This window comes from Hemitrygon akajei, chromosome 5, assembly GCF_048418815.1.
Source record: "Hemitrygon akajei chromosome 5, sHemAka1.3, whole genome shotgun sequence".
NCBI classification, from domain to species: Eukaryota; Metazoa; Chordata; class Chondrichthyes; order Myliobatiformes; family Dasyatidae; genus Hemitrygon; species Hemitrygon akajei.
Window position 1 is genome coordinate 92,326,759 of NC_133128.1, and position 21,765 is coordinate 92,348,523.

At 40.6% G+C, this 21,765-nt stretch overlaps 1 protein-coding gene across 1 annotated transcript in view; it reads right to left on the bottom strand.

Moving 5' to 3' along the window:
- Positions 1–1,504: 1,504 nt before the first annotated feature.
- lamp1a (lysosomal associated membrane protein 1a) overlaps positions 1,505–21,765 on the bottom strand; it is a 42,983-nt gene continuing 22,722 nt past the window's right edge. The window contains exons 5-9 of the mRNA XM_073046055.1: positions 21,050–21,246; positions 15,350–15,472; positions 14,533–14,596; positions 6,543–6,713; positions 1,505–3,650 (exon numbers count right to left, since the gene is read on the bottom strand). Coding sequence (XP_072902156.1) covers positions 3,511–3,650; positions 6,543–6,713; positions 14,533–14,596; positions 15,350–15,472; positions 21,050–21,246 — 695 coding nt within the window. The 3' untranslated portion in view covers positions 1,505–3,510. The remainder of the gene's footprint in view (positions 3,651–6,542; positions 6,714–14,532; positions 14,597–15,349; positions 15,473–21,049; positions 21,247–21,765) is intronic.

Sequence of the window (21,765 nt, forward strand, 5' to 3'; positions counted from 1 at the left end):
CACTTTGGACCAGAGGTGTGAAGTAATTTCTTTAACCAGTGGGTGGTGAATCTGTGGAATGCATTGCCACAGACAGCTTGGAGTTATTGGGTGTATTTAAAGCGAAGGTTGATAGGTTCTTGATTAGTAAGGTCATTGCAAAGTTTGCACAAGACAGAATAGGATTGAGATGGGATTATAAATCAGTAGGATAGACTGGGTCAGTGTTCTCTCTAAGGTGAGCACGTGCACACATCTTTTGCTACAAGCATTAAAAAGGAGTTTAAATTGCACACAAAAGGTTACCCATGATATTTCACAATCATACATAATCAGATTTCCTTTTCCGGTTTCTGATGTAGACAGTGTTGACAACATGGAGCTAGTGAAGATTTGTCTGCAGATTTTAGAACTGGCTTATTTATACTGTTTTTAATGAGAAAATTATTCAATGTGCACATGTTGTCACTGGGCAAAAAACAGTACAGCACAAGATTTTTGCTTACACTGGACATTACAAATTACAGGGAACATTGCGAATGGCCCAATTCTGCTTCTATGCATCTATGGTCTTATACGCAAACTCCACACAGACAGCAACAAGGCTTAGGATTAAAACGAGGATGCCTGAACTAAGAGGCAGTCACTCCAACATTTGTACCATAGCATTGTTGAAAAAAACTAGAATAATCAGATGAAACAAGCTAAACAGTATGTGTACTGCCAAAAGGGCGATGAATACATTTACAACAGTAACCTTCAAAAAGAGAATTGAAAATATATTTGAAAACTTCAGGACTATGGATAACAGACATGGTATTGGGACTAAATGAATTTACCTTCAACTATCTGGCGTAGACTCAATGCGTTCAATGATCTTTCAATGCTCTACCACCAAAATGGCCTTTTATTCCAATAAGAGACAATCAGTGATATGTTACTTTGCAAAAGCTCAAAGTCTTTGAATATTAATCTAAATTGACTGAATTATAACTATATAAATTGCAAATACATTTGAAAATATTCATATTGCTAAAATCAGCTCATCTAAATTCACTCGCTGTCCAGTTCTCATACTTTACAATTTTATTAAATTGCTGTTAAGACTTTTCAAAGCAGGATATATATATTTCTTATTAAAATGTATAGCTTTTTATGTATTTCACTGTTCTGCTGCCACAAAACAAAATTCACAACATATGCCAATGATATTAAACCTGATTCTTACACAAAATGATCAGAAAAACAAACAGGAATTTAGAAAATAAGACTGGGAATAATGGGCTAACAGGAGAATTATTTTGGTTTCACTGGAAATTATACTCAGTTAAGTTTCTCAAGGCATCAGATTCATCAAAATGTTACTATGATATTTATATTTGTATTGGTTCCTGTAGCAACCAATACATCCTAATAGATTCTATAGTGGATTTATCTGGAAAGCATTACACCAAAACATACAAGATATTAGAGCTGATGACAAATTAAATAATTTCATCCATGTTTCAATGCAAACAAACATATCTGGCAGACAAAAGAAACAATTTTATTGGTGCATAAGTACGTCAGAAAAAATTTCATCTCCAACATCAATCTGAATTACAGAACTCAAAATTGGAAAGTACAAAAAAAAGGAATGGAACAGTGTGAAAACAGGACAAATTTAACTTTGAAATAATTTCTCATGAAATAAAAAGGCCCCAATATGGTGTAGAAAATCATACAAGCAAATCTCAAGCTTAATGCTATTACACTGTCAAGAATGTATTGGGAAATAGTAGGGAAAGCAAAAAATTACAATCTTAGAAACTGCGGTTTTCACCCTAAAAAAATGCTCTTTGTTTTAATGTGTCAGAGTTAAGATTCCCTTTGTAATCCAACTGGGGGTGGTGGCCAAATGCCTTTAATAGAAGAGGGGAAACTAAGCACATAGCCCTTTCAGAAACAAAATATTTATTAGCACAGTTAAAAGATAATGCATTCTCCTTATGTGCGAAGTGTCAGTCAATATCCCAAACAAGCTCTTACGCACAACCAACCAGAAGGCTGGATTTTTTTTATATATACGCTAAGACATGCCTTAAAAGGTGCAGCCACAAAAATGCACACCGAACTGGAGAAAAAAAAGTGGAGAGTGCCAGCTCCTAGTATTTGCAAAGCACTCAATATACACCACCTAACATCCCTGACCAACAGTTGTTTAAACCCAAATGTTTAAATATGTAAACCAGATTTTTAAACATTTTTAATATAACCTAAGCTCAAATTATGCACCTCATAAGTACTGGCAAAAACAGTGCATGTTAAATGCTTCAGAGCAACCTTTACTCCAACCAACATCTTTTGAGTTTACAGTTCACACACCAGGTGCTTATCATCCAAACCAGTTAGTTCTGAATTTAATCAGCATCTGTCTACATTAATTTATCAGCAATTACTGAAGCTGTTGCAGGATTTTTACAGATAAAGCTGTTCACCCCAATACATTTTAAATGGATAAAAGACATTGTGTAATTTGAAATGTTAGTTAAAGGCTAAAAAAGCCCAACAGCAGTGTTGTGTTATTTTGGAAAGTTCAAACACTGCAACACAATCTGCACTTCAGGGTAATATTTTTATGGAAATAAAAACATCAAGGAGTAGATTATGCTCATTTTTAAAGGTCTCATTCCAATGATTAAATCATACTCAAAACCAAACTAAAATCTTAGTAATGTACCAGTTGCTAACTTATCAATTTTTTTTTGGAGGAGGGAAATAGGCAGGGGCAGGAGGTAAGGGAGCATAATTTGCAAGAAGCCCAACTTACAGGCACATTGTGTTAATGTATACATACACATACATCCTTGTGAAGTTTATTGGACAAAAAAACCCACTTTAGCACAACACACCATTACAATATTGTAAAGTAAGAATTAACACTCCTGGTTACACAGTAGAATTTGAAAATGTTATAATTTAGCCATAAACAGACCTGTTAACGTGCTCTTACATTATATCAGCATAGCCTTTATGGAAAACCAGGCCTCCCTTGTTTGGCTGCACTCCATAGTGTAAATAAGCCTGACCTCTATTTAACCCACTGCACATCCACTTAGGACAAAAAAAAAGATGAAGAAACATTAATATTTAAAGTAGGTGTACAGATGCCACTCCCTCACAACCTGAATTAAATGTGTAAATCCCCTCCTGGCAACATTACATTCTTATTCACTGTGGCCCTTAGCTTTCACATTGCATGTAGCCACCATTTTAACTATTCCCCAGCTCCATGGTTATACAATGTAATGCATTGACATACCCATGTCAACACCTAGGGATGGCAGGAATGGGGGAAATATTTCACCATATTCTGTTAAAAACATACTATTAGAATCAAGTTGTCAGGCAGAGGATTCCATTTGTCAGTAAACATTTTTCTCTTAACTCCCTTTAATGCAGGTCCATCCCCAAGATTCCAGGAGAGAATGTGTATGCATTTCTTTGAAATAGAATTAGTTAAAGAGGTGGAATAGCTAAATCTATGCAAGATTAGATGGTTTGATATCCAGCGTGGCTTCTCTTTCTTCCAATTAGATATGCAATCAACACAATCAGCACAAGGCCAGCAAGAGCTGCACCAACTATGATTGGGATCAACATGTCATCTTTATCCATTTGGCATTCTTCAGCTGTTCAAAAGAAAATTAAAATTTGAAAATTCACTTCTTAAAGCCAATCCAAAAATTATATAATTGTAATTTAAAACATAATTATAATTTAACAGACATAACTTTCAGGGAAGGATATTATAAACACCAACATTCAATTTCATGATAAATTCCTCCCACCTACACAAATCACACAAATTATGGTGCTTGTTCAGTGCAGATCAATACTTCTGCTATAAAGAATATTTAAGAGTCTCCAAGGATTATTTTCCAGTTAATTAGATTATGGCCCACTTCTTAGTTTTGAGGTGCTTGGAAGTAGGTACAAGGGGGATGTCAGAGGCAAGTTTTTCCAGACAGAGCGGTGGGTGCATAGAATGCACTGCCAAAGAAGGTGGTAGATACAATAGGGTCTTTTAAGAGACTTTTAAGATAGGTACATGGAGCTTAGAAAAATAGAGGGCTATGTGGTAGGGAAAATCTAGGCCGTTTCTAGAGTAGATTACATGATTGGTACAACATTGTGGACCGAAGGGCCTGTATTGTGCTGTAGATTTCTATATTTCTTAAATCAGCTTCACTTTTCTAGTCCATTCCAAATACTTCAACATGCATGCAACAGTTTTTACAACTTAAAATGCATCACAGGTGATAACATACGTTTAAAAGTTCATCAAAATCAGAAAATGCCTAAGGGTCTTCAACCCAAACAGTAACCTACTGAAAGTTATCACCATTTACTATTTTCATTTTGATTTCCTGCCTTGGCAGCCTTTTGATTTCAATTTACTAAGAATGGAAATACTACTGCAATCTAGTCACACAGAGTGTACAATCTGCACAAAGTGTGGCCCAATGTTAATAACTTGATGGCAAAAAAAAAACAATTTGGTAATGCTGAGAGCAAAATGGATTGAGACCAGGATCTGGAGGACCTTTACCTTACAAAGAGCCCTCAAAATTTCATATTTAGCTAATTCAATACTTTTTTTAGTGATGTAGCTAGTGAAGGGAACAAAATACAACAAGAATGTGGGGAAACCAGGCACACCTCACAATTGGTGATAAATGGTCAACTATCACCTGTATTCCTAAAGGTGCTCCCATGAAACCACAGAACAAAATATTAGTCAAGTAGAATTCAAGATAATGGATTCTTAACAAATAAAGTCATCCCCATAAGGCAGTAATTATTTATTGAAACCAACTTGCAGAGGAATGTTAGCGGAGAATAGAATCAAGAATTTGGCATGGATTAGATGAGCCGAAGAGCCCGTTTCTGTACTGTACCTTTTTTTTTTACAACTTTATGACTTAACATTTCTTCAATTAGAAACAATGATGCTAAGTAGAGCTTGTATTTAAAAATCTCCCTCGTGAATGACATACATTTTTCCATAGTAAGGGACCCAATATTTTCGCAGAATAAAAATTTCCAAAAACCAGCTGATGCCATTAGTCTTCTAGCTCATGTTTTTACTATAAAAGCTTTCTATTAACCTTCATGCAAAATCTTATCAATGAAACCTCTAAGATTTTGCATGATAGGTAATACTCAAAATAAGAATTTCCAGAAGTACTTATACACCTAATTTGGATTTCCCCCCTTTCTAATTCTGTTCAGAATTTTTCTTGGTTCCTGAAAGCTTGAGTTGAATGTATTTCAGTTTCTTTAATTTTAGAGTAAATTTGGTTTAGATGGAATTAAAACCAGATAAACCCAGTATACTTAGAGGAGCAACAACATGTGTGTACATAACATATACAGGTTGAGTATCCCTTAATAGAAATGCTTGGGCTGGAAATGTTTTGGATTTAGAACTTTGGAATATATAATGAGATAGCTTGGAATCGCCATTATTTCCAATTCTGAAATAATGTGTTACCAATAAGCATTCTTTGTCTTACACTTGTTACACTTAACAGTAAATATTATTCCTTATCATTAGTATAATGAAAATATAATAATGTGTGCAGCGTAATAGAAGAAGCACAACAGCATCAGGATAATACCTGATTCAGCTGTTGAACTACAACAGCAGACTTTCAGTCTCCACCTACAATGCTGTGTTTTGAATAAAAGTTCACAGTACACTGCATTTGCATTTTACTTTTTTAATAAAGTTTTATGTAAGGTATAAAAACAATCAGCACTGTAGACTTACTCTGGTACTAGATTTTTGTGATCAGTACCTACTTTAAAAACTTAACGTTGTGCATTTTCTTAAATTTCTGCAACCAGCCTGCTGAATATTCACAATTACCTTCAATTTTCAGTTCATCATGATAGATCTTTGCCTGTTTCACAATCAGCATAATACCGTTAAGTGGCATATATTCACTCTGACACTGACGATCCAGGATTATTTATTTATCGCTTTATGTGGTTTTTTTAATTTTTCATTAACTTCTGCTCGTTACATATGTGAGCTCATTTCTCAGAAATGTCTGTGGTGTGCAAAGACTTGCATATCACTTGGGAACATTCCCAACATCTTGTGGAATTTTCAATTTGTGATGTTATGACAGTGCTCAAAAATTTTTTTTGGAGGCTTTGGATTTTGGAATTTTCGTTAAGAGGTATTCCACCTATATCAACAATCAAGAACTAATTGAAATGTGACTGACTTAATGCTCGGCATGTGTATACCTACCAATCTCTCAAGTATTTACAGGGTGCACATATGAGAGGAAAAACAAACAGGCCCTAAAAAAATTGTATGCATTGTATCATTAGCAAGGAGCCTCGCAGACACAGCTTCTTTATCACCTAAAAAAATTAAAAGGAAAAGATACATTTCTGCTTCAAATGTATCCATTAAAGGAATTTCAGAAGACAAAAAACCAGTGCAGACAGCACAACATTCACAGGATGCATTAAGTTTTAACATTTGAAAAATGGCAAGAACTTACCCATTCCATATTCTGAATTATTTACTTTAAACGGCTGCACATGGAAATCAAATGCATTGATGGAAAAGTCTGGGGTTACTTGGAGAACTTGTTCAGTTTGGCACATGTAAGATTTGCCCAAAGAAGTCTGCAAGTAGTGCAGACTGGTATTTTCAGCCTGAAACCTCTTTCCTACATTAAAAATGCAAAGTAACAATGACATTGATTTATCATATCAAGTAGCATAGGCAAAATCTTAATTCAAGCTAAAATATTAAAATATTACAATTATCAGTAGGAAGAATAGCTGCATTTCTAAACAGGGTTTCTTTCTGCAGAATCAATTACTCAAATACCTCAGTACTATATTTCAAGGTTTTGAAGTTTGTGACCACCATATTACTATTCTCTGCCCATTTCTGATCCCAACCATTTGTAGACAGAGAAAAGGTTCTACTTAATCTTGTTCTTCCGCTTTTACAAAAGTGCTATTGCCAATATTAGGCGTGTAATTTCAGTAGATATTAATGTTCATTTTCAGTAAGATGCATTCACACAAGCCTACAGAAAGCTACTTCATGAAAATACACCATCCAATTACATATAGATAAACTAAAGTTTGATGTGAGGTTGGATTTAGAGTGATTCATAAGGACAGGAATAAAATTAATACAATACCAAATAAAGACCCAGAGATCTGTGAATTGAACCAACTGTAAGTTGTTGAATGACTTGATTTTCGATCTCCTAAATCACATTAACTCACTCCTGCACTTAAATTGGCTAGTTCAAGAACTAATCTATGTCCTATTTTATTTCAACTTGTCCATTATTGTGTGACTTTTAGTACAATATTCTTTGCAAATGAAGTGGATTCAATACAATATCCAAGGATGCATCATTTCTAAACATCCTCAACTAAAACTATTTACCCTTCTATGCATTTAAAAAGCTTCCCATCAGGCAAGTTACTGAACATTGAATATATTTTCCTTTCTCTCAAGTTTTCTTCAAAACATTTCTTCAAGTTTGGCTACTTCTTAAGTGATGTTATAAATATTCTGCAATAGAATTTTACTGTATTTGAAAAAGCTAATGATTTTTCTTCTAGGTCCCCAATACAACATGCCTTTCCATCTATGTTGTCTTATATATAAAACTGGATGCTTCACACTCTGTCCTCTCTTCCACGTTAATTATAAATTGTAAATAATTGAAGGCCAAACACTGGTTCTCGGGGGCACTATACGAATTCTATCCTTCCAGCTCAAAGAAAAGGAGTAGCTTATTTCTACTGTCTTCCATGCAATAACCAAACTTCAAATCATGCTGTCATGTGCATCAACCTTTGGAACCTTGCATAATGCCTTCAGAAGTTCCAAATATGCAAGATCGACACATCCTTTCTTGACTTCACATTACTTTACAAGAGTGCTTTAACTACTGTCCTGCACAGCTGCAACATGATGTTCAAAGGATCATTTTACTGTCTTTTTCAATAGTTTTATTAATTTTCACATAGAAGAATAGAGTACATGAGGATATATATTATGAATCAAAAAGATAGAATAGTACAGAATACATATTTAAATCACACTAGCAATCGCAGTACCCTATATTCATAATCAAACATGTACATTAAATTGTAATTTAATTGTAATTTACTGTCAAAGTATGCATGTGCAATACAACTCTGATACTTGTCCACTCCACATAGCCATTAAATACAGAATGACCATGGGCGCTGATGACAGAAATTATGTCAACTTCTCGCCCCCGGCATGAAAAAGGAAGTAAACAAAACTAGCAGACCCCCAAATTATCCCTCGCAGCAAAAACAGCAACAGTAACAGTCCCTGACCTCGTCACTCAAAAAACAATACAGCGATATAGCACCAAACCCTCCTTACACACAAGAAATTAAGAGCACCTGCTGCCAATTGGCCACAAGAAAGTAAACACTGAAAAACTGAAGGAAACCAATATGAAATATAGACCAATAATCACATAAATCTCAGAATACCTTTTCGCCGGCATATGAAAGGAGAGCAGCTGCATGAACTCAGCCCTTCTGTAAAGAGCGACCACCAAACTGGGTCCAAAAGCCGCCGATCCAGCTGCTGTCTCTGTTGGGAGTTATTGCTGACCCACCTCCGCATTCACCCTGATCTTCAATCTACCTCCACTCTTCAAGATGGAGTCGTTCATGACCCATTTATCTCTGGTCTTTTAATTGATTATGAGATGTTCCAACTCATACTCAATCCCCCTCTATGAAAGCTAAATGCCATCTTCACTACTCTTATCACCATTTTCAGGAAACAATGAACTTGCATCCCAAGATTGCTTTATACATCAATGCTTTTAAGATACCTGCCATCTTCTGTTCTGTACAACCCCACTTGAAGGATCTTGGCCCAAAACATGCTGCCTGACTTGCAGAATTCCTCCAGCATTTTGTGCGCCACTTATTGCACGTTTGGCCAGCATTACCCTTTGCTGTTTTTTTTTTACCCTGTGGCAACCCACTTACTGCGCAGGCGAACTGGCTCACAAATAGCCAGTGCGCGGGAGGAGACTTTGGTAATGCACCTCTGACGTCATTTCTGCCTGGAGAGGGCAGGCGCTAGGGATTAAATGCCAGCGCCGCGAAGTTTGAATAAACTAGTCTTGAAATGACTTACCGACTGCATGTAGTCTCTAGCTCTGTATGTAGTACATTGCTACATTGGTGACCCCAACGGTCCAAATGGGATTTGGACCAAAGATGACCAACTCTTCATCTGTTCACACAGTTTCGCTAAAACTGCCGACTTTCTGGACGCTGCGACCACGCGTGTGGTTTAGCCAAGCAGAAGCCCAGTTCCAGATTCGGCAGATATCCTCTGATTCCATGCGTTACTACCATGTGATGAGCGCCCTTGACCAGGAGACGGCCGCCCAGGTTGCGGATTTCATACAGTCGCCCCCTGAAGAAGGCAAATATGAAGCATTCAAAGCGCTGCTCATTGGGACCTTTGGCCTCTCGGCGTGAGCTGGGTGCCCGCCTGCTTCACCTGGACGGTTTGGGAGACAGACTGCCATCAGCATTGATGAACGAGATGCTGGCCCTGGCTGATGGACACAAGCCCTGCCTCATGTTCAAACAAGCGTTCCTAGAGCAACTGCCCGAGGACATACATCTGCTGCTGGTCGACGCAGATTTCAGCAACCCCCCGGAAGGTGGCGGCCCGGGCAGACGTGCTGTGGAAAGCCAAGAGGGAGAGCGTGGCGTCTGTCGGTCAGATTACCAGGCCACGCGCCCAACAGCAGACAAGACCATGCCTGGCAGGGGGGCGCACACAGCACAGAGGCAGGAGTGAGGAGGACAGTGAACAGTGGTGTTTCTACCATCAGCGGTGGGGCACAGAAGCCCGCCGTTGTCACCCACCCTGCAAGGGCCAGGGCCAGCAGCTGCTGACTATGGGGGCTGGCCACCAGGACAACCTCTTGTACGTCTGGGACAAACAGTCGGGACGCGGCTTCTTGGTCGACACTGGAGCGGAAATCAGCGTCTTACCCCCGACGGGGTACGACACCCACAACAGGAAGCAAGGACCCACCCTGAGGGCCGCAAACGGCAGAACAATATGGACCAACGGCACCCGCACAGTGCAGCTGCAGTTCAGCGCCAGCCGGTTCACGTGGGACTTCACACTGGCCGCGGTGGCCCAACCACTCCTGGGGGCGGACTTCTTGCGAGCTCACAGCCTGCTAGTCGACTTGCAAGGGAAAAGACTGGTACATGTCGAGACTTTCCAGACGTTCTCCCTGGGTGAAGCCAAGTTGCCGGCCCCACACCTGGACTCCATCACACTGTCGGACAACGAATTCACCAGAATCCTGGCGGACCTTCCATCGATTCTGGCACCGCAGTTCATGGCAGCCATGCCCAGACACGGGGTACAGCACCACATTCCGACCCAAGGACCACCCCTCCAGGCCCGCACATGAAGGCTCCCCCCAGAAAAGCTCCGCCTGGCAAAGGAGGAAGGAGGAGTTCAAGAGGATGGAGGAATTGGGGATCATACGGAGGTCCAACAGCCCATGGGCCTCCCCCCTGCACATGGTGCCCAAAGCAGCCAGGGGTTGGGAGACCATGCGGCGACTACTGCAAACTGAACGAGGCTACAACTCCAGACCGCTACCCCATGCTGTACATACAGGACTTTGCAGCAAACCTGCACGGGGCAAGAATATTTTCCAAAGTAGACCTCGTCCGGGGATACCATCAAATCCCGGTGCACCCTGAAGACATCCCCAAAACAGCACTCATCACCCCATTCGGCCTGTTCGAGTTCCTCCGAATGCCGTTCGGACTGAAGAATGCCGCACAGACGTTCCAGTGGTTAATGGATGCGGTGGGATGCCACCTGGACTTTGTGTTCATCTATCTGGACGACATCCTTATAGCCAGGAGTAGTCGCCAGGAGTATCTGTCCCACCTCCGCCAGCTCTACTCCCGCCTGAGTGATGTCGGCCTCACGATCAACCCGGCCAAATGCCAGTTCAGTCTTGATACCATTGACTTCCTGGGCCACAGGATTACCAAAGACGGGGCAACACCCCTGCCCGCCAAGGTAGACACGAAACGCCACTTTGCCCGGCCCAACACAGTCAAAGGCCTGCGGGAGTTCGTTGGTATGGTGAACTTCTACCACCATTTCCTCCCCTCAGCAGCCCGTATCAAGTGCCCTTTGTACACCCTGATGTCGGGTAAAGGCAAGGACATTACTTGGTACAAGGAGGCCGCGGTCGCCTTTGTTAAAGCCAAGGAAGCCTTGGCAGATGCCGCGATGCTGGTGCACCCCAGAACGGACGTTCCGGCCGCCCTCACGGTGGACGCATCCGACACAGCAGTCGGTGGGTGCTGGAGCAGCTCATCGAGGGGCGCTGGCAACCCCTGGCGTTCTTCAGCAAGCACCTACGACCACCCAAACTCAAGTACAGTGCTTTTGACCGGGAGCTGTTGGCACTGTACCTGGCAATCCGGCATTTCAGGTACTTCTTAGAAGGCAGGCTGTTCACCGCGTTCACGGACCACAAACCGTTGACCTTCGCGTTCACGAAGGTGTCCGATCCCTGGTCGGCTCTCCAGCAGTGACATCTGTCCTACATCTCCAAGTACACGACGGACATCCAGCATGTCTCGGGGAAGGACAACGTCGTGGCGGACGCACTCTCCAGACCAGCTGTCCAGGCCCTGTCCCTGGGGGTGGACTATGCAGCACTGGCGGAGGCGCAGCAGGCAGACGACGAGATGCCCAGCTACAGGACCGCAGTCTCGGGTTTGCAGCTGCAAGACTTTCTCGTAGGCCCAGGTGATAGGACCCTCCTGTGCGACGTGGCTACCAGCCAACCTCGCCCCATCGTCCCAGCAGCCTGGAGGCGGTGAGTTCTCGACTCCATACACAGTTTGGCGCACCCATCTATCAGGACAACCATCCGGCTGGTCTCCAGCAAGTTCGCGTAGAACGGACTTCGCAAGCAGGTGAGTGAATGGGCCAGAACGTGCGCGCAGTGACAAACAGCCAAGGTGCAGCGGCACACTAAAGCCCCGCCGCAGCAGTTCGAACCCACCCACCGGAGGTTTGACCACATTCATGTGGATATCGTGGGGCCCCCTACCAGTGTCCTGAGGAGTGCGGTACCTCCTAACTATGGCAGACCGGTTCATGAGGTGGCCAGAGGCGGTCCCGCTCACCGACACATCTGCCGATTCCTGCGCCCGAACACTGATTGCAACCTGGGTAGCACATTTCAGGGTACTGGCCCACATTACCTCCGACAGAGGCGCGCAGTTCACCTCCAGCCTGTGGTTGGCTGTGGCCAGCCTGTTGGGAACGCAGCTACACCACACTACTGCCTACCACCCACAGTCGAACAGACTAGTGGAACGCTTCCACTGTCACTTGAAGTCGGCTCTCATGGCCCGCCTGAGAGGACCTAACTGGGTGGACAAACTTCCTTGGGTCCTGCTTGGAATTTGCACAGCACCCAAAGAGGATCTGCACGCCTCGTCATCCAAGTTGGTGTATGGCGCACCCCTGGCCGTCCCAGAAGAGTTCATACCAGCCCCAAGGGGGCAAGAGGAAGAACCCGCAGCAGTCCTGGACAGGCTACGCGAAAGGCTCGGCAACCTGGCCCCCGTACCAACTTCACAGCACGGACGGACCCCGACCCATGTACCCAAAGACCTGTAGTACTGTAAGTTTGTGTTTGTACGAAGGGGCAGACACCAGGCGCCGCTACAGCGGCCGTACAAAGGGCCGTTCAAGGTGATCAACAACAATGGGTCCACGTACGTTCTGGACATTGGGGGGAGAGAGGAGGTTTTCACGGTGGACCGACTCAAACCAGCCCATGTGGACTTGGCGCAGCTGGTCGAGGTTCAGGCACCGCGGCGCAGAGGCAGACCTCCCAAACAGAGGCTGATCCAGACTGTGGACATTGGGGGGGTGTATCACCGGTTCTGGGGGGGGGGGGGGGGGTTATGTGGCGACCCACTTTCTGTGCAGGCGAACTGGCTCACAAATAGCCAGCGCGCGGGGGGAGACTTTGGTAATGCACCTCTGACATCATTTCCGCCCAGAGGGCGGGTGCTAGGGATTAAATGCCAGCGCCACAAAGTTTGAATAAACTAGTCTCGAAACGACTTACCGACTGCGTGTCGTCTCTAGCTCTGCATGTAGTACATCGCTACAATCCCATTAATTTTTTCTCAAACCTTGTGATAATTATTACTAGTTCTTCCACAGTATTTGAATCAAGCCCATCAAAAACCTGTTGATATTTGCAGAGACTTATATCATGAAGATTGATGCAAAATACTAAATTATCTATAATTTCCTCATTTCTCATTTTAATTCCCCCATCCTACGCTCCAAGGATCCTAAACTTAGCCTAAATTACCTCTTAAAAAACACTTTGACAATACTCTCATTTTTTCCAATCATTCTAAACATTCCTTGATAACCTTTTAGTTTCTTGCTGCTTGTTCTTATAAGATCACTGGTCTTTTTGTCTAACACTAGCTCTTGCCATTTCGTATGCTAACCTTTAGCTTACTCTTTTCCTTGACCTCTACTTTCAATCACAAATGGATCACCTTTTGCCTACTATCGCTCTTTCTAATTCAGATAAATTTCTGCTAAGTGCTATGAACCAGCTATTTAAATATCTACACTGCCCATCCACTTAACTTATCCCTAAGTTTATTTACCCAGCTCACTCCAGCCAACTACCCCTTCAGACGATTGTAACTGCTGTTGCTTGAGGATGTTGGTGACAGAGAGTGTATCCAGAATCCCAATGCATTGTGATCATGATTTAATTTAGAACTTTAAAAAGGCCACAATTTTAAACTGAAAATTAGTAATTAAAAAATATTTGAGCAAATAAACAGAACTTTACAACAAAAAATCTGGAACAATTTTATTATTGATACAATGGACACCAGGTTAGGAAAATAATTGCAGCCATGTTGTTGTTCAGTCCTGCACATTCCCAACCTCACTAACAGACATCAGGAGGATATTTAGTAAAAACTACCATCAACAGCAGCACATTGTGGGCCGAATGGCCTGTCCAGGGATGCACTATTCTAGGTCCTATGAATTCAATATTGTTAGCCACATCCATGTATTCACTAGCTTTGCCAAACCAGCTAATTTTCATAGCACCAAGAGGTAATCCTGGCCCTTCAGAGCAATGAGTCCTATTTCATGCTGTGAAACACCAACAATCCTTTGTCACAATGCAACTGCATGACTATTTGCTGGAAAACAGTGATCTCAAGACCTTCCCTATAGAAATAACTTATTAGTGTAAATACCATTTACAAGCAAATGTTGACGTAATTCTTCCAAGAAACCGAGTATTGCAAATCTGTAGTGCATTTAGCCATTTTGATCCGTGTAACAGTTAACTAAACTTATTCGTAGTATCATAGTCTCCAAAACTTGAAACTTACCATGTGATGTAACAAGGCTTGAAATTGAGATCCCTTTCAGGTAAGAATTGTTGACACTAGTATTCTGAATAAAAAGATACCAAGGTTTCACAATACAAGCTGAATATATATATATGCAGTCAAATTTGTATAACAATAATTCTTTATAGTCAGTGGACATTATTCTGATGGCAAATTAAATTCTGGACTAATTTAAGTCGTCACCCAATAATTCACTTTTTAAGTATTGAAGAAACTGGCTACATTTGAATCTGATATCCATATTGTTTCACTATATAAACAAAGACTGAAAAAACCTCAATTACTGGACAAGGATATGTAAAATTGGAATCAAGTGATTCTGACTATTTGTAAGTTAAATGAAAAGTTATATTTTATAACTAGTCAATCTATTTTATTTTAATTTATTTACCCACTGATCCACTGAGCCTTGTAACACATTTGCTGTAGACCACATGGACTATGGGCTCCCATTACAGAGATGTTGGGTATTCTTATTTAGAGTGCAGTAGTAAAGCAAATGCCTCAAAAACATGTTAGGAATAAGGTACTTTATTACTGATTTCTTTTAAATATTTCTTGTGTGCCTTCAGAATCAGCTATGGTTGTTAGTAACCAGAGCTCCAATGCCTCTTTAGCAAATAGCTGGTTGTGTCTATCTATGGGGAAATATCAAAGGCAGTGCATCTGAATGTAGCAACACCAATGTTTTTTTAAACTCAAAGCTGAAAAGTGTGTAGGAAAAATACAAAAGGATCTTCTTTTAAATAAAAGACATTACATTCTGCATATACTTAAACTGTTACACTCAACTCACCACAACAAACTGAAAAATCAGCATGGTCCTTGAATCTGTCAGTTGAAGGTACGCATGATCTGTGCTACAGTTTCCACTTGTTTGGATTAGGCTGGGATTAATGTTAAAAACTTTTGTTGTAGTCTGAAAAACAAAAGCAGCTTTCTATGTTGCAGTACTATTTCCAATTAAACAAACTTGTTTACGTAATATAAGCAATTAAAATTAAATGTCAGTGGATGCTTGTACAATTTATGAAGAAATTGCTTTTGAACTTAATTTCTGATGTGTTTAAAAGTCTTGTCCACTGAGAATTATTGCTTGCTTCCCACTGAACCAAATGTTATTTTAAATTGCTTTAAGGCTGAAAATCAAATCTGCTGGCCTCAAGTAACTCACTCTTTAAGCATTGTAGCACAATTCATATTTTACATTAATGCAAGTTTTCAGAACATTGATCCTCTTTTTTCTCCCTCTGATATTTTCCTGATAGATCTCCATCCAAAATTACAACTCTATATTCACACACCTTACAATCTAGAAAGCATTAAGTTACAGATTACAGCCTTTAGCTCAAGTGAAAACATTCAAAGTCAAGGTGCCTTTTGCTTATGCTATCTTTTACTTTAGCAACTGCACAAGCTAAAGACTATGCAAATCTTAACATCGCATGTCATCCATCTTATGACTGCCTATTTAGATCTTGACATCTCCCATTTCAATTTCTTTGCTAGCAAAACTAACACCTGTACCTATGTCAATTAGATCAATAAACTTCACAAAGCACCCTTACATGCTTAATACTCCAAATTAGGTTCATGTGTTTTCTAGCATATTAAAATTACAAATCACAGAATCAAGTACAAACTTTTGTACCATTACAAGTTTAAATCCACTTTGACCTTAACCATTAACCTCTTTCACATCTTCCTTCAATAGAACCCTCTAGAATACAGCCCTTAACGTCATACCCTTTCCACCAATGTGAGTCTCCACCTTGTGAAGTGCATCTGTTCTGTCTGTAATCAGAGCTCTTAGGATTCTTTTTAAAATATAAAGATACTATTCAAATGCAAGTCACCATTGCATGGAAGGACAGAACAGTTTTAAATCCTTTAAATTAGTTTGATTATATATGTATGGCAACACTGACCACACTTATGCCATACAAATGATATAATTGCCTGTGGCACTGCAATGAAAACAACCCTGATATTTAATCTGTTGACAACTAGTTAGTTTGAGATGCAGCGTGGAAGAGGCCCTTCTGGCCCAATGAGTCACACTGCAAAGCAACCCACCCTAGTCTAATTACAGGACAATTCACAATTAACCTACAAACGGGTATGTCTTTGGAATGTGATAAGAAACCAGAGCACCAGAAGGAAACACACACGTTCACGTACCCACACGTACAAACTCCTTACAGTCGGCGCTGGAATTGAACTCTGAAGCCCCGAGCTGTAATAGCATCGTGCTGACTTCTACGCTGTTACGCCATTTGATGGGGTTACCATGATATAGGTATACTGTATTTATCAACATATAATAGTCCAAGCATGAATTATAATGCAAGTAAGGCCAGACAAATAGGCATCCATTTCCAGGGACTGTAATAAAACACAGTAACTGCAATCTGGCAGTATCATTCTGCAGTACAGGTATTTCTAAATATCAAAAATACACTTTATTCATAAAAGATACATTTAAACATATAACTATCAATCATTACATTTTGATAACCATGTCAAAGTCAGTCAAGTTTTGACCTTAAAACAATGCATCCATGATTTCTTCTGAGAGGCTACTAAACAAGAGCCACCCTTCATTCGAGTCCCTCCCCAAAAACGTTTGTAGTGGCTGTATCTCAAAACATTGCAACCAGCAGCATTGGATTGCAGATATTTCCTTAGAGCAGCAGTTGATGCTTGACTCAGTGGGTATTTCTCGAAACACCCTGTAGGTCATATAGCCCTCTGCTACCTGACTGCTTGGAGTAAACCTTGACAAAGACCAATCCACCTTCATAATAAAAAACCCTATGGTCTACAGTGCCAGGACTGCCTTAATTTCTAATTGCTCAGAATGCTGCCACCTTTGACAGGTTTCGCAATTGATCTTAAGGTTCTCTCTAATCTGCTGATATCTATTTTGCTAGGCGGAATGCAATTTGTGGAGAATTCAGACATATAATGATTTAGATAGACTCTGCTCTCCCACCCCCAACCAATATCAGTTCAAAATTATTATATTTCACTAAGTTTGCAAAGCAGTAGGTTTCACATGGTCAGCATCAATAATATTCACAAGGTAGTTTCACCTTACATTGACTGAAAAAAAGTGTTCTCTCCTACATTACTGCTATTGACTATCAATAGACACTTTTGCTTAGGAAACTTTGGGGACAACCACCTTTTAAAATTTATATAAATAACTCGTCAGAGGCACCAAAGACGTGGCTATGAAATTATCCGAAGTTACACAAACTGGAAAACAAGTTGTGAAAAGGACATAAGGAATTAAAAGGGATATAGATAAATTAAGTGAGTTGGCAAAGATCTGGCAAAAACAAAATGTGGAGAAAACATTAAGATGCCTGGTTTGGAATAAAGACATCATCCAAATAGTGAGAGGTTGCACAGCTCCAAGATGCAGAGGGATCATGGAATTCTACACACAATTCACTAATGGCTAACAAGTAAATATAGCAAGTAATTAGGAAAAGTAAGATTGTTATTTAAAAAAAAACTTCCGACTCTCCTTCACTACTCCCATTTCCCTCTCTCACCTGATCTCCTTACAGTGGCATGCAAAAGTTTGGGCACCCCTGTTACTGCGAATAGCTAAGCGAGTAAAAGATTACCTGATTTCCAAAAGGCAATAAATAAAAGATGACACATTTCTTTAATATTTTAAGCAAGATTACTTTTATTTCCAACTTTTACAGTTTCAAAATAACAAAAAAGGAAAAGGGTCCGAAGCACAAGTTTGGGCACCCTGTACGGTCAGTTCTTATTAACACCCCCTTTGGCAAGTATCACAGCTTGTAAACGCTTTCTGTAGCCAGCTAAGAGTCTTTCAATTCTTGTTTGGGAGATTTTCGCCCATTCTTCCTTGCAAAAGGCTTCTAGTTCTTTGAGATTCTTGGGCCGTCTTGCATGCACTGCTCTTTTGAAGTCTATCCACAGATTTTCAATGATGTTTAGGTCCGGGGATTGTGAGGACCATGGCAAAACCTTCAGCTTGAGCCTCTTGAGATAGTCCATTGTGGATTTTGAGGTGTGTTTAGGATCATTATCCTGTTGTAGAAGCCATCTTCTTTTCACCTTCAGCTTTTTTACAGTGTGATGTTTGCTTCCAGAATTTGCTGGTATTTAATTGAATTCATTCTTCCCTCTACCAGTGAAATGTTCCCTGTGCCACTGGCTGCAACACAAGCTCAAAACATGATCGATTCACCCCCATGCTTAACAGTTGGAGAAGTGTTCTTTTCATGAAATTCTGCACCCTTTTTTCTCCAAACTTAACTTTGCTCATTGCAGCCAAAAAGTTCTATTTTAACTTCAACAGTCCACAGGACTTGTTTCCAAAATGCATCAGGCTTGTTTAGATGTTCCTTTGCAAACTTCTGATGCTGAATTTTGTGGTGAGGATGCAGGAAAGGTTTTCTTCTGATGACTCTTCCATGAAGGTCATATTTGTGCAGGTATCACTGCAGAGTAGAACAGTGCACCACCACTCCAGACTCTGCTAAATCTTCCTGAAGGTCTTTTGCAGTCAAACAAGGGTTTTGATTTGCCTTACTAGCAATCCTACGAGCAGTTCTCTCGGAAAGTTTTCTTGGTCTTCCAGACCTGAACTTGACCTCCACCGTTCCTGTTAACTGCGATTTCTTAATTACATTACGAACTGAGGAAACAGCTACATGAAAATACTTTGCTATTTTCTTATAGCCTTCTCCTGCTTTGCGGGCATCAATTATTTTAACTTTCAGAATGTTAGGCAGCTGCTTAGAGGAGCCCATGGCTACTGATTGTTGGGACAACAAGGTTTGAGGAGTCAGGGTATTTATAAAGCTTTGAAACTTGCATAACCTGGCCTTTCCTAACAATGATTGTCAGCAAGCCATAGCTCTAACAAGCTAATTAAGGTCTGAGATCTTGGTAAAAGTTATCTGAGAGCTCAAATCTCTTGGGGTGCCCAAACTTTTACATGTTGCTCCTTTCCTTATTTTCACTCTAAAATTGTACAAAACAAAAATAATACACTAATCTTGCTTAAAATGTTGAAAAGAATGTTCCATCTTTAACTTTGACTTTTGGAGATCAGTTCATCTTCTATTCACTTAACTATTCACAGCAACAGAAATTTTGACCGGGGTGCCCAAACTTTTGCATGCCAGTGTACCTGCCCATCACCTCCCTCAGTCTCCACCCCTCTTCCCTTTCTTCCATAGCCTTTTGTCCTCTCCTGTCAGATTCCCCTTCTCCAGACCTTAATCTCTGCCAATCGACTTCCCAGCTCTTTACTTTCCCCTTCCCCACTCCCGGTTTCACCTACCACCTACTATTTCTTCCTCCCCTGCCCCCATCTTCTTACTCTGACTTCTCATTTTTTTCTCTAGTTCTGATGAAGGGTCTTGGTCCAGAACATCAGCTGTACTCTTTTCCATAGATGCTGCATGGTTTGCTGAGTTCCTCCAGCATTTTGTGAGTGTTGCTTGGATTTCCAGCATCTGCAGATTTTCTCGTTTGTGACCCAACATAATATGTGCATTTCAAACTGACAAGCATAAAATACAGTAAACCTGGCCACAGATTTCTCCTTCTATCTGTTCAAAGTTAGTCTACATCCAATTAATCTACACAGTAGTTTTCTGGTTTCTTTCCACATTCCAAAGTGATGCTCTTTAATAGCTTAATAGGCACTGTAAGTTGCCATTAGTTTAGGTAGGCAATAGGTAGGTAATAACAGGTGTTGTTGGATAAATGAGAAACAACAGGTTACAGGGAAGTAAACACCAGTAATAGGATTACCTCAAAGCTAGCATAGATTCAATGCTCGAAATGACTGTTTCCTATGGAATGCTTAATGCATTGAATTCATAAGAGGAGAAAGTACATGGTGAAACGAGGTGGCAGAACAGTCTGGATTTGTCTGTTAAGAACTGAAGCAACAGTAGCAGGAGAAGGCCATTCGCCACCATTTTCTGTGCAGAATTTTGCCAGCTTGAAACTGCCACCTGCAGTTCCTCCACACCTGTACTTATCTGGTCCAGATGTGAAATACTTAATCCAAAATTACGAGTATTTTTATTAATAGATACATTTAATGTCTGAGAAATGTATACAATATACAATGTACCAGAGGGCATGGTTTGAGAATAAGGGGTAGGTCATTTAGGACAAAGTTAAGGAAAAACTTCTTCTCCCAGAGAGTTGTGGGGGTCTGGAATGCACTGCCTCGGAAGGTAGTGGAGGCCAATTCTCTGGATGCTTTCAAGAAGGAGCTAGATAGGTATCTTATGGATAGGGGAATCAAGGGATATGGGGACAAGGCAGGAACCGGGTATTGATAGGAATTGATCAGCCATGATCTCAAAATGGCGGTGCAGGCTTGAAGGGCCGAATGGTCTACTTCTGCACCTATTGTCTATTGTCTATAATATACATCCTGAAATACTTCTTCCTTCCTTCAAATTCAAAGATTCAAATTCATTACCTTATTGCCAGTCATCTGTGTAATATTAATCTGTAGTCCCATCGCTGCAAGTAAGCAGGTCCCATTGATATTGGTTACATTATATTTTCCTTGAGTAGGTTTTCGTATTTCAGGTGTTACAGTTGGAGCCACAGTGGTGACCGCTGTTGTGGGAGGTGGAGGTGGAGATGGAGTCGCATCAGCAGAGCATTCTGTTTCTTAAAATAAAAAAGCTCTGGATGTAAACATGGACTTGCAAAATCCAGAATAAATTCACTAGATACAGCTTTCCACACAAACTAATAGAAGTCCATCTGTCATCTACTAGCAGTTTGGTCTTGTACACTTAGGCAGTTTTGAGAACATTATCATTGACCTCATTGCAAATACCCATGACAAGTGTCAGAAAAGTCAGTACATGAAGGATGAAGCAAGTAAGCTTTTAAACAAGAAAATTACATCTTCAGAGTCTCATTTTTGTCCTCAATGGATATAGCTCCTAGACGGACACATTCTGAATCCAAACTAAGCAGTTCCATTCAACAAGCTACTTATCTTGCAGCAACCTTTCATTCGATCAGAAGCACACAATGTATTTAAAAATATTCCACAGAATATTAAACTATACTCACACATTCTCCATTCTTACTCAGCACGAGGCCTGTTAATTTTTTCTCTAGTTTGAAAATCAGGGTCAACGTTCCACTGAGGATTCTGATCCCCTTTAAAATGTTGAC